The sequence below is a fragment of the Lepidochelys olivacea genome (assembly GCF_965140295.1).
Source record: "Lepidochelys olivacea isolate rLepOli2 genome assembly, chromosome: 7".
NCBI lineage: Eukaryota > Metazoa > Chordata > Testudines > Cheloniidae > Lepidochelys > Lepidochelys olivacea.
In genome coordinates, this window is record NC_140417.1 from 37,243,612 (window position 1) to 37,269,922 (window position 26,311).

General features: G+C 41.9%; 1 protein-coding gene and 1 long non-coding RNA gene across 3 annotated transcripts in view; one reads left to right on the forward strand and one right to left on the reverse strand.

Moving 5' to 3' along the window:
* Nucleotides 1–26,311, forward strand: part of EFCC1 (EF-hand and coiled-coil domain containing 1) — an 89,724-nt gene that overhangs the window by 42,684 nt on the left and 20,729 nt on the right. For both annotated transcript variants that reach the window (XM_084633219.1, XM_084633218.1), the window contains exon 3: nt 24,972–25,117. In XM_084633219.1, coding sequence (XP_084489345.1) covers nt 24,972–25,117 — 146 coding nt within the window. The remainder of the gene's footprint in view (nt 1–24,971; nt 25,118–26,311) is intronic.
* Nucleotides 1–26,311, reverse strand: part of LOC311523345 — a 124,163-nt gene that overhangs the window by 27,519 nt on the left and 70,333 nt on the right. The window lies entirely within an intron of this gene.

A 26,311-nucleotide genomic window follows, 5' to 3' on the forward strand; every position in this document is an offset into this window, starting at 1 on the left:
GAACCTGGATGAAATTTGCTCCCCAAAGCAGCTGTATTTTAGCTAGATGCGTGGAGATTTCAAGAGGCTTGGTATTAAAGCATTAAGGGACAGAAGATGTTTTCCTCTCTTTTTTATTCTATTATTGGGCTATTTTTGTGCTGTTTACAGTGGGCTGCCTTGCTGCTAAATCAGGTTTTCTCCTGGTTCATTGAAATATAGTTGAAAGAATAAGGAAAAATAGAATGTGTTGGTAACTGTCTTGAAAAACCCTCTATCAGTCCAATTTTCCAGGAAAAATTGACAAGTTATTATTTATATTGTAGTATTGCCCAAAGGCCCTGATCAGAATTAGGACCTCACCGTACCTTGTGCTGTACAAACACATGGGAAGATAGGAAGCCACTGACCCTGCCCTATAGAGTTTGCAGTGTAAACATGCAGAGGCTGATACAATCTTGGAACGTTATCACAACTGTGCAGTGTCAGTGGCCAGTTTCCATTGGATAAAGGAGGACAACACTGGGCTTTACATCAGAGACTATTGTTTTGATTTATTTGTATTGCAGTAGTGCCTACTGGCCTCAAGTAGATCAGAGCCTCATTGAGCTGGGTACTGTACAGACCTGTAGTGAGTGACAGTCCCTATGACAGAGATCCAAAAAGCATGGTGTCATTCTGTAACTGTACATACATTACAAAAGAAGAGATCAGATAGCTGACCATAGCAGTGTAGTAACATTTTAGGAGAGAAGAAAGCCATGTGACCCATCAAGATCGAGACACCAATGTAGCATTTGTACCCTGTAATATCCCCACGCCTCAGGGATTTGGCTAGCTATCTTAAAGTTGCATCTTCTGTTGTTTTTGGTGGCCTGTTCCCTACACTAATCACTGTTTTCATAAAGAAATATTTCTTACCCTCCTTAGGGTTTGCTTGTTGCTTAATTTCAGTTTGCATATCTTTTAAGACTGTAACCCCTTGAATAAGACCATATTCTCTCATCAGTTTCTATGGATGACTCCCACTGACTTCACTGGGAACTCTGCCCACTAATTGATATATTGAGATATGTCCTATGTTTATGACAGCCACCTTATCTGGTCTTTCAGAAAAGTGTGTCAATCACAGTTTTTAATCCCTAATGATTATTTCAGTTTAAATTGTTCTTCCTATCTATAGCCTCTGAGGCCCTTTATTGCCTTTGCATAAAGGGCAGAACTCTCTCAGCTAGCATCTTCAACTCTTTTAGGTTACAGGGGAAGTCGATAACTTATGATTAAGGGTTAATTTGTATTGATTTCCCATAAAAGTTTAAGAACTTTACACATGACCACATGAATCCCAGGTGTTACTGGATGGTAGAGGAAAGTACTGTTCCTTGAATAGGACACTGGTATATTTCTAATCCATTTGTGGAACCACATGCCAGTGGGCACCACATAAATGTGTGCAATATATTAAGTTATGGAAACTGAAATCCAATGTTTAAAGAGAAGAGTTTGAGGAAAGTTGGCAAATGAATTTGCACAAACAGCCTGAATTTGGATCAGATCAGCTACTTGAAGGATGTAAACATGAACAGCCAGGTAGTTAAAGGTATTTAGGTGTTTAACTACCAGTGGGAGTTAGGCACCTAATACCTTTAAAAATCTGGGCCCAACACCCTGATCTAGTACAGCACATAACCAGGCTCCTAACTTTAGACACAAGTAGTCCCATTGACATCATAAAGCACAAATTAACTCATATGTATTTGACTTCAATGGGTAACGTGCTTAAAGTTATACACCTGCTTAAGTGTTTTGCTGGACTGGGGCCTTAGCAGGCAAATGAATTATTTAGGAATTATTATTATTTATAAGACATAATAGTAGTGAGTTGAAATAGAGGGGAAATTTAAGATGGATATAAGAAATAAATTCATACACAAGGTGGTTGTCTGCACCAGAGGACTGTAAGCTGTAATGCACACTAGCACGTTGTGCACTAACCGGCCCCTATGGACCCTGCTGGCATGCACTACTTCCCTAGTGAGCGTTAACGTAGTACTATTCGAAACAGGACTATATTAACTCGCACTAGGGAACTTTTAGTGTGCTCCAGCAGAGTGCACACAGACCAGGAAGTGCACGACATGCCAGTGCACACTACAATTTACATCCCTCTGGGGCAGACTAGAGCACCACGTAGACAAGCCCTGAGGTTCATTAGATTGAGAAATAGACCCATCAATCGAGATATTTAAAACTAATCTAGACAAAGCACTAGAAAGTATAATATGAGGCCACGACCCTGTATCAGGCAATGTAATTCTGCATGTGTTTTCACTCTCCAACATAACAATCCTAACATTATGTTTCTAATTCAACTGCATGACCAGTAAGGCCTGGTCTACATAGGGGGGGTGGGGGGACGGGGGCAAGCTAAGTTGGTCTAAGTTATGCAACTTCAGCTACAAAAATAGCGTAACTGAAGTTGACTTACTTAGAGCCACTTACCCATGGTGTCTTCACTGCAGTAGGTCACCTGCTGCCGCTCCCCCGTCGACTCCACCTACGCTTTTCGCTCTGGTGGAGTACTGAAGTCGACGAGAGAGTGCTGGGCAGTCTATTTATCATGTCTTCACTAGACACAATAAATTGACCCCCGGTAGATCGATCGCTCCACCATAAGTGTAGACATGCTCTTAGGGATCAACTGGGAGAGGGATATAATTGCTGATAAAACAGAGTTAGACTGGTGGGATCATAATTAAACAGAGGGAAGAATAAGCAGTATTTTTCAGATCTCCATTGTAATTTATTGGCACAGAACATATAAAGGTTAGCAGGAATTCAACTTGAGTATTGTAGTAAAGGCAAGTGCAATTGTTTGTGATTAACCTAGCACAGCAGCATAGGAGCAGTAGAATGGGGGCCAGGTTGCTGTCTGGAAAGTTTAAACTATTTCAAACAGTGGATTGCTTTAAATCAAAGCTATTAAATCATGGGTTTTAATTGGCAAGCAGGAAACCTTTATTTAAATCTATTTTAATGGTGTCGTGCATTTGTACTTTTTAGTTATTTTCCTAAAGAAGTTGATCCTCATTGGCTGGTACCCATTAAAATACATTGATTTGCAACTAAATATAGTTTCTACACTAGCCTTTATATTATAGTCTAAATAGAACCTTTACATTAGTCTTTTGCTAACCAGGAGGGTACACTATATCTATGTATTTAAGCAACTATATAGCTTCCTACATTTTTTCAGATTCTTATTTTTTTATGTTTTCATTATGTTAGATGCGTTTCTTATTTCCTAGATTAATTTTTTACTTGTGATTTGTGCCAAACTATTTGGATGGAAATTCAAATGCAATTAAAAATGCAGAAAAAACACATTAATTTTTTTAATGAAATCAAAATACCTTAAATGTGCTGGAAATATAAGAAAAAAGTTGATAAAAACATGTTTTGCATTTAAAACTAACTGATTTATTAAACAAAGGAAGTGCCTATAGCTAGTAAACTGAACTGATTGTTTCTGGTCACCATGTATTTCAAGATTTTAGAACTAGGAGATCTCATCCCCTCTGTTATTTTTATTCATAAATTGGAAAAGAAAAACAAGTTCTCCTGCTTTTCCAACTCCAAATTGGTTTCTTAACTTTGAATGAACTAGTCATTGAACTGAATTAGCTGAATAAACTAAAATGAAGAAAATATTCTCTCTGCACCTGCAGAAGAAGGTACTGCTGTCAAAAGCCAGTTTAGCACTTTAACAGACTCTGGTTCCAGGTGTCTAGCTAGTGACTTCCACAAGTTCAGTAGCCTTACCTTCTTTCCAACTTGGCAGCAAATATGTTTTGCTTAATATTATTTTATATATTAAAGTAATCTAAATTAAATGTATTAGTAAGTTTAGGTCTTGGCATCAGCTGTCAATTTAAAATTGACATTTTAAATAGGCTTATTTTTAAAAAAAATAAGCCTGTATTTAATTTAAACCAAACAAATCTGATTTAAATAAAAAGCATCTGAATGTTTAAATTGATTTTTATCCACCCTAATTTCAAACAGGCCTCAGAACAGCGGACGCAGAGCTAAAATGCAAAGGAGGCATGTCTAATTAGACAGGTTTAGTATTATAACAGTACTTTGCAGTTTTGTAGAGCTTTCCATCCAAGGATCTAAAAACACTTTACATACAGTAGTGCATTAAGCTGCAGAACACCATAGGTTAATTGTTATTCCTATTTCCTGATGGAGAATCTGAGGCACAGAGAATTTGTGACTTGCCTATGATCATATAGCAAGTCTCTGGCAAGAACAAGAATAATCCAGGCTTCCAGTCCTGCCCTGTAATAACGACACACTTTGTTTGCACTTTGGGCACCCACACACTGCATTAGCACCAAGATGACCTGTTTGTGAAGGACTCAGCACAATACAAGGGCCATTTATCTGACAGGTTTTTGGCCTTAGAGTGACTATTTTCTGGGGGCTTTTTAAAATATGGAGCTATAAGAAATCAGTGAATGCAGCTCCTCTAAGGAATGTGAGGTCTGTATTTTTTCCAAAGGATTAGCAGCCATAATTGGCAAGCATTACTTTGCAACAGGTTGTCTTGTGGTGTGTGAGGGAGGAATGCTGCTGTCAAGAGCAGCCATCACCTTATTCCGCACTTTCGCATTCACAGAGTCCTATCTCTGCAGTACCTAGCATAGGAGATGAAGGAGGAGCATGCCAAGGAGCTGGCACTGCCTTATGTTGTGCCTCCATTGACCATAAACTGCAGTTTTGCACAAACAAAGCAGGGTTACAATTAAATAATATTTAATCAGACGTTTTAAGGCTCCTAGGATTGTACATAATATGGTCCCCAGTCGATTGAAGAGAACACATTGACTCCTAGTTTAGCCAGAAACATTTATTTATATATTAGGTACAGGAGACATTAAAAGACTCATAAGACACATCTCCGCTACTGGCTGGCACCCTGCAAGATTAGTGCATTAGTGGTAACAGGAGAGCCGCTGGCAGTTAAAGAACACACATCTAATCTACATATAGGATACGTGCAGCTTTTTGTTTGCTTTACAAACAGAGGCAGGAGGAAATGATTTGGACTTCTAAAAAGCAAAAGCTCTGGTCCTTTTGTTTATTATCTTACTGATATGTTTAATATCAGACATCTTGATTACAGTCACAATCCCAGTGTTTTAGGATGGCACACTATTTTAAATATTAGTTTTAGGTTATGGCCTTCCTCGAGGGAACTAATTAGTAGTCACACTAATAATCTAAGCAACAAAATTAATTTGGATATGAGGACTAGGTTGGATATTAGGAAACACTATTTCACTAGGAGGGTGGTGAAGCACTGGAATGGGTTACCTAGGGAGATGATGGAATCTCCATCCTTAGGGGATTTTAAGGCCTGGCTTGACAAAGCCCTGGCTGGGATGATTTAGTTGGTGTTGGTCCTGCTTTGAGCAGGGGGATAGACTAGATGACCTCCTGAAGTCTCTCCAATCCTAATCTTCTATGATTCTTTGACTGCACCATCCCGTGCAAATTTAATGGATCTGCTGGAACAAATGCAAGTCTTGGTCATTGCCGATTTCCCCCATATTGACTGGGGATTTTCAAATCCACTAACTTACTAGTTTATTCTTAGCTGCAGTATTACAGTAGTACCTTGAAGCCCCAACTGTAATTGGAGACCTGTACTGATATAGAGTAAGGGTAAGGGAACCAGTTCAGATAAAATCCTGAACCCTCACTGCAAACCTCAGCTGAAACTTTTTTGAAGTTTAAGGGAAAATGCTAAAATTAAGAGATTTTTATTTTCACTTCCTTGGCTCTTCCTGCTTCTGGGCTAGACTGAAAGTGAAAGCGTCAAAAATGGCTATAGAGGTTGTTCTCATGGTATCCAGCCTGACCAGAAGCAAAAAATACTGCAGGTCCCACTTGAGAACTTGTTCCTATGAGATCTCCAGCCCATTCTGCAGATTAGTATTTTCTGATAGTTTGGAGAAGTGTATGTACTTTTGGATGCTGATCTGAAATGAACCTCCCAACCATCTCTGGTTGCTGAGACAGAGTCCTCAACAAATGTGTGCACGGCCAACCTGACCTGAGGGAAGATAGCCCAGTATCCTTAAGTTCTGCAGGAAAGGGAGGTCTTGCTCAGACTCCATTGATATAGTCATAAAAAAAGCAGACACTGATTTTGAAACCAGTCTTAGTGATCAGTGGAGCCAATCTAGTAGTCTTCCATATTGAGTGAAGCCTGTCTGCCCCTCAGAACAGTGTACTTAACAACTTGGGAGGGTTTGATATCTGCTGCAAGGGTAGGTCTACACTGAGCTGGGAGGTGCAATTTCCAGGTTGGGTAAACATATCTGCACTACCTCTGATCAGGCTAGTGTGCTAAAAATAGAAGTGTACCCACAATTGTGTGACAGGATAGCTGCCCCGAGTACGATCCCCTCCAAGACCCTAGGTACGTACTCAGGCAGCAAGCCCATCCTATCACTTGCACTGCTGATGCTACGTGGCTATTTTTAGCATGCTAGCTCAATCAGCGCTAGCATGGATGTGTCTACCTGAGCTGGAAATTACACCTCCAGCCCCAATGTAGACATACCGTAGGAAAAACACAGTACAAAGAATGTTCTGCATAATTTGAATGCAAAATATACTGTATTGTTCTTGAGGTGCAAACAAGCCACAGACTGCAGCTCCCACTCAACATGACAAGCTAGCATGCATAATGCTAGTGTCTGTAGAACCTGCCATAGAAGCCCACAGGCAATCTACAGGTGCTGGTGGGGTTCTGGGGCAGTTGTGAAACCATCAGTATAACATGTATTATGTGGCATCACTGAGTGGACATGTGATCCACCATGGGTTCCCAATTCACTGACTGAACAGTGGAGAGGAAACTCAGTTTCCTAGATCCTAGGTGGGAATAGCACATAAAGGGGAACACTGGACCCTACAAGCTCCATTTCCATGACAAGAAAGAAACTTCAGTCCACCTTTATGGCTTGGACCTCTGGGAGAAGTTATGCAAGCTTTAGCGAGCTCATGCCGTGGGCTCTACAAGTGAGTAATGTTCCTTAAGAATAGGGATATTTACAGTTTCCCAACTTCCCTTAAAACTGCACTGTGAAAATCCAACTCACAGACTTCCAGTATGAATATCTGAATTTCTAGCTAGCAGGGTGTGGCACTGCAATTTTTTGCTTCACTTGAACAACATCTGGAAACAATTTATTTTGTAATGTCACAAAATAATTCATTAAAGGGACAACAGTATCTAAATGGACCATTCAGAAATGATAGGCGTTCATCCAAGACAATGTAGTCACTGTCAACCATCAGATTTTTAAAAAGCAGTCATTGCACTACATACATACTCAATATTTCACCACAATACAATACAAATTCTAACCACATCTAAAGTATAGAAGTTACCAAAATTACCACCTCTGCTTAGTGTAGTAGCAGGTTGTATGACAGTTATTAAATACATCTTCCATTAAACAGCACAAGTCTTTAAACTAAATATTATAAATACATGATTTAATAATAACAACAACGGACAACCTTGTTGGCAATCTAAGCAGGCCAAGGGCTGAATAATCACAAAGACTGAACTATCCTCATCTTTAAAAGTTTTTCCTTCAGTTCAATGCTGAGCCACAATGAATCCCAGGAAAGTTTAAACTATTGCTCTTGGTGCTATATCTGTGCTACAGACAAAGAATTTCAGTCAATAAGGTTGTCAGTCTGGCACCTTTCCTCAATGCCAAACTCTCACATGCTGGGGGTCTCACACACACAGGGTGTATGTAATATACATAATTAATTGATTGAGTGAACAGTGTTATGCTGCTGCCAAAAAAAAAAAAAAGAGGTAAATATGCTGGGTGGCGTTAAGAGAAGTGTCATAGGTAAGACGTGGGAGCTAATTGTTCCACTCTACATAGCACTTGTCAGGCCTCAACTAGAGTACTGTGTCCAATTTTGGGCACTCATGTTTTGAGAAGGATGCCAACAAATTGGAGAGAATCCAAAGGAGAGCAAACAAAAATAAGAGGTTTAGACCTATGAGAAAGGTTGAAAGAATTGGGCATGTTAAGTCTAGAGCAGAGAAGGCTGAGGCAGACATAATAATCTTTAAATATGTAAAAGGTTATTGTAAAGAAGATGGTGTCCCACCACAGGTAAGAGAAGAAGTAATCAACTTTGTTTGCAGCAAGGGAGAGTCAAGTTAGATATGAAGGAAAACTTTGGGTAAGTTAAGCACTGGAGCAGGTTACCTAGGGAGGTTGTGGAATCCCCAGTATTGGAGGTTTTAAAGAACAAACACCTGTCTAGGTATACTTAATCCTGCCTCAATGCAGGGTGGGGTTCTGGGGCTGGACCTCTTCAGGTCCCTTCCTGCTCCACATTTCTGTGATAAAACAACAAAAAAAAAAGTTGCAAATTCCAGCTCCCAAAAGTTAGGAAATACCAGAATTAAGGAAGCCTGTGCAATCTTAATTCAGCCCCCTAGTGTGTGTGCATTTTGATACAGTCTTTAACTACAGAACACAGTATTTTTTCCTACAGGACCCCTGCCTCATTCAGTGTGTAGGATGGATGGTGCTCATGGAATGAGCAACTATATTAATTTCCTCCTGGGCTTTTCTATGGTGCTTATCATTATAGTATCTGACGGCTTCACAAACATTAATGAATTTATCTTCATAACTCTTCTGTGAGGCAAGGGGGTATTATTATCCTCATTGTACAGAAGGGGAACTGAGGCATAGAGATTAAAGTCAAAAGTGCCCATGCCTAGGGGCTGATTTTTCAGAATAATTAGTATTATATAGCACTTCATATATTCAAAGCACAGCTCCCTTTGACTTCGTTGCAAGTGTGAGTGCACATCAGACACCAAGGTCGCAAACTGAGCACCCACAACAAGAGGAATACAATTAGTGACCACTTGTGAAAAGTGTGATTTACGTGACTTGTCCAGCAACACACAGAAACTCTGGAAGGCAGAGACAGGGATAGCATCCAGTTCTCCAGGGTGCCATTCAATGCCTAAAGCATGAGATCATCCTCTCTCGTCTTGCAGTCCCCTGCCTTCCCCACTACACAGTATCCAACTTCTGCAACAAGGGAGACAGGGGCATTATGGACAATGTATCTTTGGGGATGGAAACATTCAAATCAATCCATTTTTGCTCTTTAGCAGATGCTACTGTCGACAATAAATGACGCATGTCTACACTGTAATTTCGTTATGCTGTGCAAAGTGGTTCAGTATAAGACCCTCCCTTATTAGATGACTCCACATTAACCAGCTGGTGGTTATAGCTATTAGAGCCCAACTAACAGAGTACCCCATCTGGTGGCTAGATTTGCTCTGAGGGCATCGTGCGTGTTACAGCTGAGACTTGAACTGGGACCTTCGTGAACCAAAGGCTGCCACTCTAACATTTGAGCCAAAAGGGTCAGCCAGCAGGAGCCAGGCTAAGCTTGTCCCCATAAAGGCAACCGCTCACTCCTATATGTATGGGGAAAGAATGTAATTCCAATAGGACAGTCAACCCCCTCCCTCGGCTTGATGGCCCAAGCTCCCTGCCAAGCCGCAACTTCAAAGAGCTGTCTGTTCAGCTATTTTTAGAGCACTCGCGTGAGCCCCGCTGACACAAGTCTGTCAAGCCAAGCTGGGAGGCTTGTTCCAAAATGCTGTATAGACGTACCCCATGTGACATGAGCCAGTCCCTCAGTCTCTCTCTGACCTTTCGATATGGAGAGAGCTACGAGAGCGCAAAGCATTATTATTCTCCTATCTTATGCTATTACGTGTGGCAGCACGGCCTGTTACATTTGCTCCTCTGACAGCACATGCAGACAAGTAGAATGATTGAGCAGGAAAAGTTGCAGTCAGCAAGGTCATTTTCCCCAGAGTTTTCTGTAAAGGCCCTGTGCCTTATTGACAGCACTCCATTCAAACCTCTGAACAACAGAGTTTTCTGGTTTCTTCTGCTTATGTTAATCTATGTTAATTAACAAGAAAATCATCATAAACAGAAGATAACAAAGACACCCCAGAATTATGACCTTATTTCAGAGACCAAATTTCCCCTCGTGACAGTTTTATTCCCAAATCATTAAAATTCCAAGACATCTGGTCTCCCTCATTATAGCTACTGCACCAAAGACTCTGCTAAAGACCAAAAAACCCAAAAAAATAAAAACCCAAAACTGCCCTATTTTCAGGGGTTTAAAACTTGGCCCTAAAAGACAGACTAAAACTTAGCATAAATAGTTTTAATTTGTTTATTTGGGGTGGGATGCAATAGAGGTTTAAAGAAAACTTTTGCCCATCTTTGGACTGTGAAAGTGGAAGGAACTTGAGGCTGGGATTTGGAAGAGTGCAGAGCTGCAGGGACAGCATGCTGAGGGAATGGAGGGCATAAGCGAATAACCCTCTGAACAATGTTTGGATCACTCTGGATGCACTGTGGGAGGTACATTTGTGCTATTTCGGCTGGAAGGAAAAGCACTGCTTCTTGGGGCTTTTAAGAGTGTGGGAGGGGGAAGGGAATCCTGACAGACCACACACTTATTTAGCTCTAATATAAAGCTATACCATGATATTTGAACTGCTTCATACGTGTTGAGAAGCTGTAAATATATGGTGGTAATACATAATCTCTTAAAAGTATAGTTCCTTCCTGATTAGAGATGGCCCAGAACTAAAACCACTCTGTGGAATCCCTGAACTTTGAAGGTCTGGATAAAATGGTAGCAGAATCAGTCCTAATTTTAGCTTTACAAAATCAAAAATACCTTCTCTTTTGCCCACCTCTGAAATTATATTGTATTTTTACATCAACATATACTGCTATGTACGTACACACACTATAGAGACATGCATTCTTTTAGGCAATATGGTTAAGAATCTGCCTTGAAGCATTTCAGAATCTATGATTATGATGCCAAACAATTCCCTAGAGCCAGCCTCGGATTAAACAAGAAAAATTTAAAAGTTTGGTCAGTGGCAAAAATATGTGCTTTGTGTTGCAGTTAGAAGTTTCTGTAACAATGACAGGAGCACTAATTAAAAGCCAATTAGTCACAGACATTATTCTGAGGTCCAACACTTTGCAAACTCTCTGCTGTTGGATTTTCCATTTCTCAAGCTGCCCATTATCCTCAGTACAAAGGCCTTAAAATGAATGTGGACTGTTTGACTGTCACTATGGAAACCTTGCCGCAGCATGGTACACAAATGCTTCCCAAGAATCTTCAGTGCCACTTTCTCCTGTGATCTTTGCCCCACACAAACGTGTTGTTTATTCACTCCTCTCCCTATTGATGAAGCCCTATTAGATGGTTTGTGAATATTAATGAAAAAGAATTGAACCACTCTTTAAAAAGTTAACTTCCTCCGATGAGGCAGTACAAAGTGTCATGGTTGGGCTGCTTAGTCCCACTTGCTTAAAGCTCAGACACCTCTGCAGGTTCACAATTCACAACAGTTCTGTGTTTTGTATTACATTGTGCTGCTGGACAAAGAACTTGTAAAGAAGAAGAACTGTCTAGTGGTTAAAGTACATGATTCAAAATCATAAGATCAGGGTTTTTTCTTTATTCTGTCCCTGACTAGCTTCGCCATGCCCTTGCCCCTTTCCACTCAGCGCTGCATCAGTTACTGTAAACATGCTGGTATTGGGGCATCAGCTGTGTATCCCACCAGTGTGAATTAGGAAGCATGAGTAGGCACCCATGAAAAGCGCTTCTTTATTGCTTGACTTGGTCCTATAATGTAGCCTAACCAGGAGTGGGAAATCAAGACAGAACTTAGCCCATTACTTGAATCACTCCCCTAAGGGAATTCAGGGTCATGTGGCAATGGTAAAGAATCACAGAAAGATACACTTTCTTCCAACAGGGAGCAAGAAATTTTGTTATCCCTAAAACCATTCTGTCTCTTTTGCTCCAGTGCAGAGTTTCTGTCTAGAACCTTCCTCACTCTCCCTCAAACCTGGCATCCTGCTACAGTTGTAAAGAAACCGGGCACATGTCCTTGCAGGAAGATCAGCAAACATTAGCTGTCCCCCACTTGCTCTGTAAACAAAAAGGCTTGCAGCTGTACCCCTTTGATCTCAAAAGTAGAGTTGGCTGTGCAGCAGCTCAGACTGTTCCATAGCTTCTCCCATTTTGGTCAGTTTTTAAGTGAGAAATCATCTTTATACGTCTTCAGCTTTCCCCCTTGTCCCTTGAACAACATGCTGGGTCCCTGACACAGGGCATCATCCTCAGTTTATTGGTCCACCAAGCCGTTTTCCTTTATCCTGCCCTGGTTGCTTCTGTCAGACATGTAATGCTGGATCCCTAGCAAGACATTCCAGAACAATGAACAACACCCCCTCTCCCCATCCTCTGATATTTAATCCAAATTACAGGATCAAATTCAAACAATTTTTTTTTTTTTGGGCTGGAGGGAGAGGGTAGATTACCAGCTGAACATGAGCTCCCAGTGTGACACTGGGGCCAAAAAGGCAAATGCTCTTGCTCTGCCAGAAGCTGGGAATGGGTGTCAGAGGATGGATCACTTGAACACTACCTGTTCTGTTCATTCCCTCTGAAGCATCTGGCACTGACCACTGTTGGAAGACAGGATACTGGACCTTTGGTCTGATCCAGTATGGCTGTTCTTATGCATAAACAGGAGAGTCTCACACAGGAGTAGAGAGGTTATTTTACCTCAGTATTTGGCACTGAAATAGTATGTCCAGTTCTGGTACCTATGATTCAAGAAGGATGTGGATAAATTGGAGATGGTTCAGAGAAGGGCCACAAGAATGGATTAAAAGGTTAGAATGCATGCCTGATTGTGACTGAGCTTCTGGAGTCTATTTAACATAAGGAGAAGGCTAATAGACGATTTGATTACGGCCTGCAAGTACCTACATGGGGAATCGAGGTTTAATAATTAGGTTCTTGAATCTACCAGAGAAAGGTATAACACGATTCAATGACTGGTTGAAGCTAGACAAATTGGGGGGAGGGATAGCTCAGTGGTTTGAGCATTGGCCTGCTAAACGCAGGGTTGTGAGTTCAATCTTTGAGGGGGCCATTTAGGAATTTGGGGCAAAAATTGGGGATTGGTGCTGCTTTGACCAAGGGGTTGGACTAGATGACCTCCTGAGGTCCCGTCCAACCCTGATATTCTATGAAATTCAGAGTGGAAATAAGACAATTGTTTAACAGTGAGGGTAATCAGCCATTGGAACAATTTACCAAGGATCATGGTTGACACTCCATCACTGCCAATTTTCAAATCAAGGTTAGATGGTTTTCTAAAAGATACACTGTAGGAATTTAGGGGAAGTTCTCTGGCCTGTGTTATACAGGAGGTTGGACTCCTGATTCAAATGGTCCCTTTTGGCTTTGGAATCAATGAATCTATGAAATCTGATTTATTTGACATTTCCATTTGTCAACCCTGTTGCTGCTTCTCTTGATACTTCAATCTAATCTGACACAGAAGAGCTAATTAGAATAGCTTGGATCTTGCAGCAAAGTAGGGGTTTTGGGAGGTGGGGGGTACAGAACAGTAAAGAGGGGGTAGAGGATAGAACAGATGAGTAAAATGAGTTGGAAGAACTGGAGGTAAGAAAAAGCAATTTTTCAAAACAAAAGATATTTTAGAGAAACCAAAATGGAAGGCTTTGAAGTACTAGCATGGATGGACCTATGCTCTCTGGTTCACACTTCAAATCAGTCCAAATTCCTTGAAACAATGGGAGTTGTCATTTTTCCCCGCAATCAGGAAATGAGCCTTTCTAGAGCAGCGTGCAGTCAGTCATGGCATCATACTTTTTATTCAGGGCCAAAGAAACAGTAATTGGCCTTACAACATTTGGGGAAACTGAGGCACAGAGGTTAGGAGACTTGATGCAAGCCCCAGAAGTTGATGTCTGTTCTGGGATTTGAACTCCCAAGTGCCTAATTCTCAGTCCCCTGCTCAAAACTCATCTCTTTCTAGTTTCACAGCTGACATTCCCAAAGATGACAAAACAAAGATGTGCCCCTGTGCCCGAAGTTTCTGGGCTGGGCAGAAAGATTAAATAAAACACCTTGTCTGTTGTGCTTCCCCCAGGTGCTTCACATTTGGGGGTACCTGATCATACCTATATGCTTTCATCCCATCTCAGGAATCTCAGTCCACAAGAAGCTTCTGAACTACAAAGTTAAAGATAAATTCAGCTAGTTAGAACATTCTTTAGTAATAACTATAGGAAAAGAGTACAAGATATTGTTTGGCTTCATCCTGAATCTCATCTAAGCAGAGACAGTCAGTAGTGCCAAGCCATGACAGAGCAGAGTTTTATGGAAGGAATTATTTTTACTAGTAAGCTCTTGAATGTGCATAGGGCTGCAAGCTAATTAAAACCAGATCTCCAGATATGAAACACCATAGCTATCAACATTTCCCGATTAACCAGCCCGACACTCACCCACATCTATGAGAAAAGATTTTCACACTAGCGGAAGATGCTCGATGGTTTACAGGTTCAAAGCTTAAGCAGCAAACGTACAGCTTAGTGCAAGCCACTCTTTTAAATGCAGAACTAGGTTTGGTAATCTCTAAAGCCCAAAGGGGCTGTCACAAGGCAGGGCTTCTCCCCAGCTTCCAAACACACTCTGCCCCACTCAGCTTCCTTTAAGAAGGCTTATTGTCAAAACTATGGTGACCATTCACATGTTTCCAACATACTCAACATTCTGGCACTTCTGGGAACAGCTTGGGCCCACCCCCGCCTGCATGACCCCTCCCCGCCACCAGCATGACCATACATGGTGCATGCAAGGTCATGCTACACAGGGGATGCCATTTTCAGCAGTGCACCACCCTGCCCCCATCAGTCTGACCTCACACGTGTGCAAAGTCACGCCAGCGGGGGCAGAACCACTGTTCAAAAAGGCATTCCCGCATCCAATACTGGACAAAACTATATCCAGTGTCATCCCAGTACTGGACAGAGAACAAGCCAGCCAAAAAGAGGCCTGTCCAGTATAAAACTGGACGAGTGGCCTCCCTAGGCCAAACACAAGCAAGTAAAACAAACAAACAGTCCTTTAGCTCATCCTTTGTCCTAATGTTTCACAGCCTCTCCTCCTGGGAGGTGATCCAGCTTCTTGCACTTCTTCCACTCTCAGCCAGTTCTTCTCCCTTTCTGGAACAACAGGTCCAGGACAGCCTTCCAGGACCCCTCCATAGGATTTAGCTCCTCTCCCCCCCCAGGCACAGCCTGACCCAATCACTCCTCCTCTTCCTGCCTTCTGACAGGTGTTTATAGCCCCAGGTGTAGCCTTGCCCCCTTTAATTAGCTCAGTTGGGCCCACCTGCTCTGACACACAGGCACTGGGCCTGGTGTACTTATAGGAACCGGCTACCCTGTAATATACCTCCCCATTTTCGGAGAAAATAAACCTTGGTTTTTTTGCTTTGATCTGTGAGGTGCCTCATTGGGCTTCTCTCAACCCTACCCCAAGGCAAAATACATTTCAGAAAAGGTTCCATATAATACTCAAGGGCTCCCCCCCATCAAGGTGGACTCCCAAATTTTCCCAAACCAACCAAAAAACTTTCCCTGCATTTATTTAACATAACAAACCAACCATTTCACATTACACAATCAGAGAGAGCACAGAAGGTTCCTGGGAATTTCCAGAGTGCATGCCCTAATGCCTGTGAAGGTTGATGTAGGAGCCAACTATCCAAATTCTACACCTGTTTGTGGCTCCTCTATGTCAAGGGACTCACCGGCTGGGAAGCTTTGCTGCTTTTCTCAGTTTGTGACACCTGAATGACGCAAAGGAGATGAGCAGACCAGTACAGCCCAGAAACTTTTCCCTTGGTATGACAGAGCAACAGAAGCTTTCTGCCCTGTTTCCACTGAACTCTGACATTATTGCTACTCTTAGATATTGTGGAGGAGGAGCCAGAGGGAGTGATGATGTTACCATCTCTTCTTCATTTTTTTCATACAGAGAGAGGATCTTTTGCTTCACAATCTGAAGCTACTCTTGGCTTCTCAGACCTTCTTGGAACCAAAGTTCTCGTGGAACTGAATTTCAGTATGCCCTGAAGGCCTGATCCAGTGTCCGTTGAAGTCAGTGGGGAGTCTTTCCTTTCCTCCGATGAGAAGGCTTGGAGCAGTCTCCTACTCTGTCCTGCAAGTTCCATGAACAGCTTCCATCAGCATGGGCCAGAGACAAAATTATGGTCCTTATGACCCAAGTAGCAAACTTCAGAGAGAGGGACCATCCGTTGAGCAAATGTCCCTTACCTAATCAAAAAGCCCTAGGATACGGGAGTCATGCACATTTTTTCACAGAAATGGTTGAAAATAACATTCCCAGGCATTAGGATCACAGACATAGGGAGGCATTCAAACAGTTAAAAAACAGATCACAAATTCTCCAATTCTGAATTGTTTGGTCAGGTGCCCAACCATGTTCTTCAGAACACATTGGGACAACTAAATGTGCAGGAAGAGCAGCCAGTTGCGTTTGCATTGAGATGTCGAAAAATGGAGTAGAAAGAAACCACACCAGTTTGCAAATGATATAATGACAATTGTTAATTCAAAGCACCCTCCTCTCTATCCAGGTTTTAACTTTAAGCACCTAAATCCTTGCAAAATTGGAGCCAAAAGTGATTTATTACTCTAGTATAGTTCAGCAATGTGGGTTTTGCCCACATGCTTAGGCTCTAACTGATCGCCATATTTGGGGTAGGGAAGGAATTTTACTAGAGACCCTGAGGGATTTTTGCCTTCCTCTGCAGCACAGGACATGGGTCACTTACAGGTTGCAACTAGTGTTGTGTGTTAGTGTGTGTGTTAGTGTTAGTGTGAATTCTCTGTAACTTGAAGTCTTTAAACCATGATTTGAGGACTTAAGTAACTCAGCCAGCAGTTAGGAGTCTCTTACAGGAGTGGATGGGTGAGGCTCTGTGGCCTGCAATATGCAGGAGTTCAGACTAGATGATCATGATGGTCCCTTCTGGCCTTAAAGTCTATGAATCTAAGTCCCATGGACCCTAACCCAGTCTCACAGAAATAAACCCCTAATCCCCATTCTTCTGAGTCCAGTGCAGTGGAGCCAGAGTCTCATACTCAGCCTCGCATAGCACAGTCAATATACAATCTTATCTTCTCCACCTGGACTTCGAGCTCACTGCACCCACAAGTTTTTCAGTGTCTGCACACAGAGTTTCTAATTCATTGATCATGAAGATTAAGCATCCTCCTTCCTCCTGAGTGAGCCACAGGTGTGTTGCCAGTTGCTCTCTCTCGTACCTGGGGTTCTGTAACCTGCATCCCATCACTTCTAATTGTTTTGCGAGCTCCCCAGCTTTCAGGACGGGAGCCATAAAAATTAGGGCTGTCAAGCGATTAAAATTTATCACAATTAATTGTGAGATTAAAAAAATTACACAATTAATCATGTGATTAATCGCACTGTTAAACAATAATAGAATACCATTTATTTAAATATTTTTGATATTTTATACATTTACAAATATACTGATTTAAGTTACAACACAGAATATAAAGTGAGCACTATACACTTTATATTTATTTTTATTACAAATATTTGTTCTGTAAAAAACAAAAAGAAATAGTATTTTTCAATTCACCTAATACAAGTACTGTAATGCAATCTCTTTATCATGAAAGTTGGACTGGCAAATGTAGAATTATGTACAAAAAATAACTGCATTCAAAAATAAAACAATGTAAAACTTTAGAGCCTACAAGTCCACTCAGTCCTACTTCTTGTTCAGCCAATCGCTCAGACAAATGAGTTTGTTTACATTTGTAGGAGATAATGCTGCCCACTTCTTATTTACAATGTCACCTTACAGTGAGAATAGATGTTCGCATGGCACTGTTGTAGCCAGCGTTGCAAGATATTTACGTGCCAGATGCACTAAAGATATGTCCCTTCATGCTTCAACCACCATTCCAGAGGACATGCATCCATGCTGATGATGGGTTCTGCTAACTGTTTAATAATCTTTTCCCGTAGGTGCTTACCTCCTCCGATTCTTATTGGCAAGTTTTAAACTGCTCCTGCATGCCTTGGGGATGGTCGCATGCTCCCTTTTCACTCCTCCTTCACCATCCTTATTTCAGCCTCTTATTTCCTTTTCCAGTCAACCCCAGACCCTCCCTGTCCTGGGCTATTGTTCTATTTCTCACTGCATGAGGGAAGAGAAACCCACCCAATCCCTCTCCAGAATTATTGGCCAGGGTAGCTCCTTGACCACTCCCATGTGCAGCTGAGTTCTCCGGCCCTGGACCTCCAGCTCAACTTCTGCTGTGGGGTAGACATGGGTCTCACCCTGGATACATGAGATGCATACCAGCAGATGTCAGTCTACCTTGTTGGTCTACCCTGGCCCCATTTTCTCAGACAAAAGTGAACCTACAACCTACAGTCTATGAGTTCCTCAATCACCACTTCTCCCAACCTACTGATAACACGTATGGCCAAGCCCTCTTAACGTTTCCAAATGGACCCCGACCCCTAGACACACAGACTGGACATTCTTATCTGAAATGCCCAGGCTGGCCACATCTGAAGCATGCCAGAGGGCTCCCTTTGCCATCCCCATGAGTGTTTCCATTAAATTGTAGAACTACCTGGGGCCCCTGGAGCTCTTGTGTATCCCCCAACTTTTGGCCACTTGCGGTCTTCCCCATAGGGAGTGTCCCTCAGTTTGCCATACTACCCAGCTGCTTGTGTCCCTCAGCCTCAAAGAAGGACTCTGTTCGTTCAACAGCTTCCCCAACTAAGGCCAGCTGAAAGTGCCTTACCCTGCTCTGGCTCCCATAGGTAGAACCTTTAGGAACTGCTCCAGAACAATTTAATCCATGATCCTTTCTATCGAGCTGGTCCTTGGAGCAGACCCACCACGCTGCAAGGTCACATAACTTCTGGGCCACTACCCATGGTTGTCCTCCTCACAGAAATGAAGCAACTCAAAATCTGTGTTTATATGCCTCTGGATTCCACCCTAATTGGTCCAGAATTAGGAGTTCACCTGTTCATCATCACTTGCTTACCAATAAGCTGCTTATGCCTTAGCCATCAGGAACAGTGCTAGGTAGGCTGCCCATGTCAATTCCTCCCAGCTCGCTGCCCTCATCACTCTCTCAAGTGTTTGGAAGAAGGCCTTGCAGTCATCTTCTGGTCCCAACTTCACCAGGCCCAGCCACTGCACAATCCCATCACCAACCATGTTCCCTGGTGTCTCTTGCTCCAACTGTTTATGTAATCATTCTTAAAAGCGGGCTTCTTACCATCTCTGTGGTGCAGCAATTTGTGTCTCCTGATATTTCTGCTGGTTCACCGTCATTTGCATGAGCAGAGCCTGAGTCTGCTGCTGCAATTCTTGTTGCCACTGTATCGCAGCTCTCTTGCTGCTGCGGCCCCATTACTAACAGGCAGATCACCTCCTCCATTTTTCCCCTTAGCTCCCAAACTGTGTGGGGTCACTCAGTATTGCAGGTGGGGCTCTCTCTTCACTGGGCACCAAAGGTCCACTTCACTCTTCCTTTGTATCAAGGCCCGATCAAAGTGCCCACATTCTCCACCGTATGTCACAGGGCAGGGCTTCTCCCCAGCTTCCAAACACATGCTGCCCAACCCCATCTTCTTTAGGAATGCTTATTGTCCCAACACAAGCAAGTAAAAACAAACAAAACAGTCCTTTAGCTTACCCTAGGGTTTCATAGACTCCCCTCCCGACGGTTTTTGATGATCCAATTTTTATTTTTTTTTTGCAATTTTCCAGTCCCAGCCAGCTCTGCTTCTTTTCAGGAACAATGGGTCCAGTTCAGGGAAACCTTTCAGGGCACTTAGCCCCTTGCTCCACAGCCCCACCACAGGCCCTCTTCCCCCAGACACAGGCTGCCCCAATCACTCTTCCTCTTCCTGCCCTCTGGCACATCTTTATAGCCCTGCCCCCCTTTAATTAGCTCACTTGAGCTCACTGGCTGTGACACAGGAGCTAGGCCTGGTCTATTCTCAGGGACCAGCTACTCTGTGACAAGCCCAAATCATGTAACTGTTCCAAAAAAGGGCCCAATCCTCCAAACACTACCAGATGTAGTGCTTACTGCCACTGAAGCTTTTGTAGGAAGTGTTTGTAGAATCGAGTGCTAGATTATTTTTGTTTAAAAGTTGAGAGAAAGGTTGCATTTCTGAAAAATAATATATAATATACATCCCTTATAAACAAAAAACACTCCATTCCACAGCAAATGGCCCAGCGCACTACAGCTTACAACAGTGGTACTAAAGACCATCATTGCAAAAATGACTGGTAAATTGGGCACCCAAAAAATTGAGGTGCCCAAAATAGAGTGGCCCAACCTTGAAGTGGCCTGATTTTCACAACGTGGTTGCTCAGAACTTTCTGAAAACCGTACCCCTTTAACGTATCCATAGTCAAGATATGGCCCAAACGCAAGGCACCCAGAATCACTAGCCATTTTTAAAAAGCTTAGCAATAGTTATGCAGTCAAGAGGGCAGTGGGGGAACCTGGATTCACTTATAGATGCTGCTGATTCCTCTTGCTCAGAGGGTTGGCGAGAAGCCTTTTTCAGACTTCTAAAGAGAGTTATGTTTTAGCTATTTGGAAAAATAACAACATTTTAGTTTGAGTTTTCTCAGGCGATTATTTTAAAAAAGCCTTTCAACAGAAACCTTTAAGTAATGCCTTTGATGTGTTGCCCTGCACTTGAACGTTGTGAAAAACATCTGGGGGAAAAAAAGACGACTATGGAAATCATTTGGATTTTAACTGAAAGCTGTACCACAAACATTTCACAACCTAAATGATTGCCTTATTTTAAAAGGACTGTTATAGACTTCAATATTCTGATTTTGTACAGAACAAATGAATGGCAGGTCCCATTCTGAAAGTTACCATTCTCCTCTCTTTTGATAGGAAAGCTAACTGTTGCTAAACTAAGGATCACTGTAGATTGTAAATGAAATACATCATTCGTTTTTGTACACCCAACACTATTCTTGGAAGGATTTTTTTTAGCACAGTTTTACGCAACTATTTCCCTAACAGACAGTTCTAAATAATGCCCTTTTCTGTTACGTTTTAATCTACTTGCCTGGTGCGCATGTGTCAAGGTTCCTTCCCCACTCTGAACTCTAGGGTACAGATGTGGGGACCTGCATGAAAGACCCCCTAAGCTTATTCTTACCAGCTTAGGTTAAAAACTTCCCCAAGGTACAAACTTTGCCTTGTCCTTGAACCGTATGCTGCCACCACCAAGCATTTAAACAAACAGGGAAAGAGCTCACTTGGAGACATCTTCCCTCAAAGTATTCCCCCAAGCCCCATGCCCCCTTTCCTGAGGCGGGCTTGATAAGAATCCTCATCAATTTGTACAGGTGAACACAGACCCAAACCCTTGGATCTTAAGAACAATGAAAAATCAATCAGGTTCTTAAAAGAAGAATTTTAATTAAAGAAAAGGTAAAAGAATCACCTCTGTAAAATCAGGATGGTAAATACCTTACAGGGTAATCAGATCAAAACATAGAGAATCCCTCTAGGCAAAACCATAAGTTACAAAAAGACACAAAAACAGGAATATACATTCCATCCAGCACAGCTTATTTTACCAGCCATTAAAAGCAAATCTAATGCATTTCTAGCTAGATTACTTACTAACTTAACAGGAGTTATGAGGCTGCATTCCTGATCTGTTCCCGGCAAAAGCATCACACAGACAGACCAAACCCTTTGTTCCCCCCCCCTCCAGATTTGAAAGAATTTTGTCCCCTCATTGGCCATTTTGGGTTAGGTGCCCGCGGAGTTACCTTAGCTTCTTAACCCTTTACAGGTGACAGGATTTTGCCCCTGGCCAGGAGGGATTTTATAGCACTGTATACAGAAAGGTGGTTACCCTTCCCTTTATATTTATGACAGCGTGCACACGCACAAGGAGCCAGCACTGATGTAGTTTCTTAGAAACTGACAGCAGCTGTGTTAGATTAAACAAAAGCTCTCCATGATACTTATCTTTTTAACTTGGCACCAGCCTTTCCATTACTCCATATAGAGTTTTGTTTCTAAACACTTGAGTGGATGCATATAACTGTGGGAAATGTCTGAAAGACTTGTATGAAAAGATCAGGTTACAAAACTGTTTTAGTAGGACCAATTTTCTAAGTGTTTTACTCTCATTTTCTTTTTATATATGTTTAAGAGAGTGTGTTAAGTGCAAGGAATATTCCAGCTTGCATGGAACAAAATCCATTCCCCAGACATATTTGGAGAGAACTAACTTATTAAGTAAAACTCCAGGATTTGGTTTGCTTTCATATACATTTAAATAAGAATTTTTGTGAGCTGTGAATCATCTCTCAACAGATAAAGTGCACAACAGCAGCAATGAATGGTTTAAGTCAGAAAATGTCCTGGTGAAAAATATTAAATCTATATATCAGTGATCGGCAACCTTTGGCACACGGCTCGCCAGAATAAGCCCCCTGGCGGGCCAGGCCGGTTTGTTTAATTGCCGCATCTGCAGGTTCGGCCGATCGCAGCTCCCACTGGCCACAGTTTGTCATTCCAGGACAATGGGGGCTGCAGGAAGTGGCGTGGGCTGAGGGACGTGCAGTGAACCACGGCCAGTGGGAGCTGTGAACCACGGCCAGTGGGAGCTGCAGTCTCCTGAACCTGGAGACGCGGCAGGTAAACAAACCAGCCCAGCCTGCCAGGAGGCTTACCCTGGCGGGCTGCGGGTCAGACGTTGCCGATCCCTGCTATATATTTTTTAAAATAAAGCTATGGGAACCTAATTCTTGAACATGAGCAGCAAAGAGGCAGTGTGGTCATTGGAACATAGAAATTGCCATAATGGATCACACTGACAGTCCACATGGCTCCATATCCTGTCTCAGAAAGTGGCCAATATCAGATGCTTCAAAGGAACATGCAAGAAACCCTCAAGAGGAGTATTATGGGATAATCAGCCCATAGGGGAAGTTTCATTTCATGCATTTTTTGCTTTTGTATTATTTTAGATGGTAAATAGGGGTGCCTAAATTACATTCTCCAGACCACTCACTATTCTGCACACCTTTGTCATGTCCCCTCTTATTCATTTCCTCTCTACAGTAAAACACAGCCTTTACAATTGCATCATTCCACTGCTGCTACATCATTTTGGATGCAGGGTGGCCAGAACTAAATAGCCCTCACCACTGGAATAATGCGTTACCACTGATTTATACCTAGCATTACAATCTTTTCAGTATTTCAATCCCACATTGTAACGTGGGGGGGGGAGGAGGGATTACAGCATCATATTGGTCAGTTTTCATTTTGCTGTCCACAGTGACCCCCCAAGTCTCTTTCCTGAGTGATTATATACATTTGGAACCCAGCAGTATATACCAGTACTTCAAAGTATTCCTTCTAATGTACAGTATCTTGCATTTGTCAACAATGAATGTAATCCACCATCATGCTGCCTATTCTCCTAGTTTTGTCTGACGTTCTTCAATCTTCTCTATCCAATGTCTAATCCACAATAGCACTTTACTTTGTCAAAGGATTTTTGAAAAAGTCTAAGAAAGTTATAGTGATATCAGCTGGTTTTCCTTTGTCTTTTTATTTTGTTGAAATGCTCAAAGAATTCAAACAGATTAGGGAGGCATGATTTTTTTTGCAGAAGTTATGTTGGTTACTCTCGGTTACATCGAACCATCTAGATGTTTTATAATTCCATTTCAGGGTACGGTTTCAGCCATTTTATTTTACATCAGGTTCACCCCAATGCCTTTAAAAACAAATAGGTACAACATTTGTGACCTTCCAACCCTTCAGGATAACAATCTCACTAAAATCAGCTGCTAACAGTTCAGCCACTTCATTAAGTACCTTCTGAACTGTGACTTCTTGGTCTTTAATTTGTCACTCTGTTCTAGCACCTCCTTTGACTTCAGTCTCTGACAGCACTTCATCTTTGTTACCTGAAAGGGATAGAACAGTAGGCATTTTCCTAAAAACCTTTGTTCAGATTGACTGAGCACCAGGTTAGCTGCCCAATGTACTAAAGTCTAACTCTAATTCTGCCACTGGCCTTGCTGCATGTTCTAGGACAAGACACAATCTCTTTGCTTCAGTATCTCCACGTGTATAATGGGGGTAATACCTGTCTTATGAGGGTATTATGAGGTCTAATTTATCTGTGTTTGTGTTTTAAACCTGTGAAAAGCAATAGCAATGATAAGTATTTCTGTTAATACAACACTTCTTCAGTCATCCCAGTGCAGAGGACCCCACACAAAGACCTAGAGATACTTAAATCCTAGTTTAGTGCTGACTTTAAAAGCTGAAGTGGGGGTTAAGTTCCCTGAAAAGCCTTGCACCAACTCTGCTCAGCAGAGTGAATTTCAACTTTGGCCCAGTGCTTAAGCATGTAAAACTGACATTTATAAATCTAAGCACCAACATAAGTGTCCAAATACAGGATTTGCTGCCCTGAGTAAAGTTCCACACTGGAAAATCAGACACATAATCAGTGTCAGTGGAGAAGGCAGATTTTATGACCAAAGTAGACTGTGTTTTAGAGACGTCTTGAATTTTAACTAAAAGCTGTAAGTAATGTTTGTTTAATTATTAATTCCTAAGTCCAAGAATAGTTTAATTCCATCTTTCTCTGATTCTTAATAAAGTCTTTTAAAACTACCCTTGAGGGCTATGTTTAATAGGCATTGAATGCAGATGCCCCTGTGCTTCCGAAGTATGTCTGAACAATTTCATTTTAGCAGAATGGTTAATGGGGCAAAGCAGCCTCTGCTGGGCACATTCACCCAGTTTACTGGAAGTTTACTAAACGTCCACCTTCTTTTGCCTTTTCTTCTCCAGGTCAGAAGTTCTGAAGCTTCAGCTTCCTTCAAGAGGCAGCACAAAGCAAAAAGAAGGAGCAGCACTGCTGGATGGAAGACACTGTTTATCTGCTGTGCAACTGGATCGAAGCTCACCCACTGGGGGAGCAGGGATGTCAGAGAACGGTATAGAGAATCCTTTAAGTGCAGAATCCCTAGTTATTTTATTTCCTCAATGATGTGTCAGATTCTCAGCAGACAAACTAATATTTGCGTTAAAGATTTTGAACAATCAAAGCCACGGACTAATTCTAATGAATTTTGAAACCTTAAACAAAAAGTCAGTTTCCTCTCAAAAAATGTCTTATGTTTATTAAAAACCTGAACATGTCACTTGTAACTAACACTCAAAAGAATCACCTCATTTCTAGAATTCACTGGAACCAGAGTGACTTTTTTTCTTGCTTATTAGTAAGTGGTCCTAGCTTCTGTATGAATAATACCTGGGAACTTTAAGTTACAATCAGCTCCAAAAAAATCATTTACAGTTAATATTCCACATACTCTTTGAAAACAACCGTATCCCCTATCTAATTTTGAATGATCCGACTGGTTTAGAGCATGTAATGCTAACTACTGCTATAGACATGCCATTCTGTTGCAATTTCCCATGGGATTGCACATACTATGGTTTGAAAGTCTCGTAAAGCCAACAGGTCTCCGAAGACTGGCGCTAGTGAATAATTACACAGAATACCACTGGACTTCTATAGAGAAAAGAATTATAGGGACTCCGGATGGGATGACAAACTTTGTTGGCTCGTTTATATGCTGTAATGATGAGAGCCATTTAAGAAAGCTGCCTTCTTATCCTAAGGACCTTGATCCTGGTAATGGTTTATATGCCAAGTAGACAGCAATTGCAAACTTAGAGCTTGAGTTTCTCTTGGTGGTGTTGGACACAGCTACACGCAAATGAAGACAAATGTCAGGCTGCTTAGGAATTAACCATGAGCAAGAAATTGTGCTACAGAAGAAATCCATTGAGAAGAGATTTGAAGGTGAACAGCTAAATTTGACTTCTGAAGTGTAGGCCTGGAAGTGTGATATAATAATGCCCTCCACAAACAGAGAGAGATGTCATTGGGGTCCTGGATTATAAAATAAAATGCAGGTATTTTGTTCTGCTAGAGTGCAGCTGTGCATATGGGTGTCTGTTAGGGGAGTGGTAATAAGAAGTGCTTCTAGCATGATTTTCTAAAGGCATCTCTGTACTTTTAATTTGAGTTGAATACAACAAAACGGCCAGCATAGACCTGATCTGATTGCTTTGTGACAGTGGCTCTGTACTGTCATGTGAGAGATTTAGGGCTTGGCTTG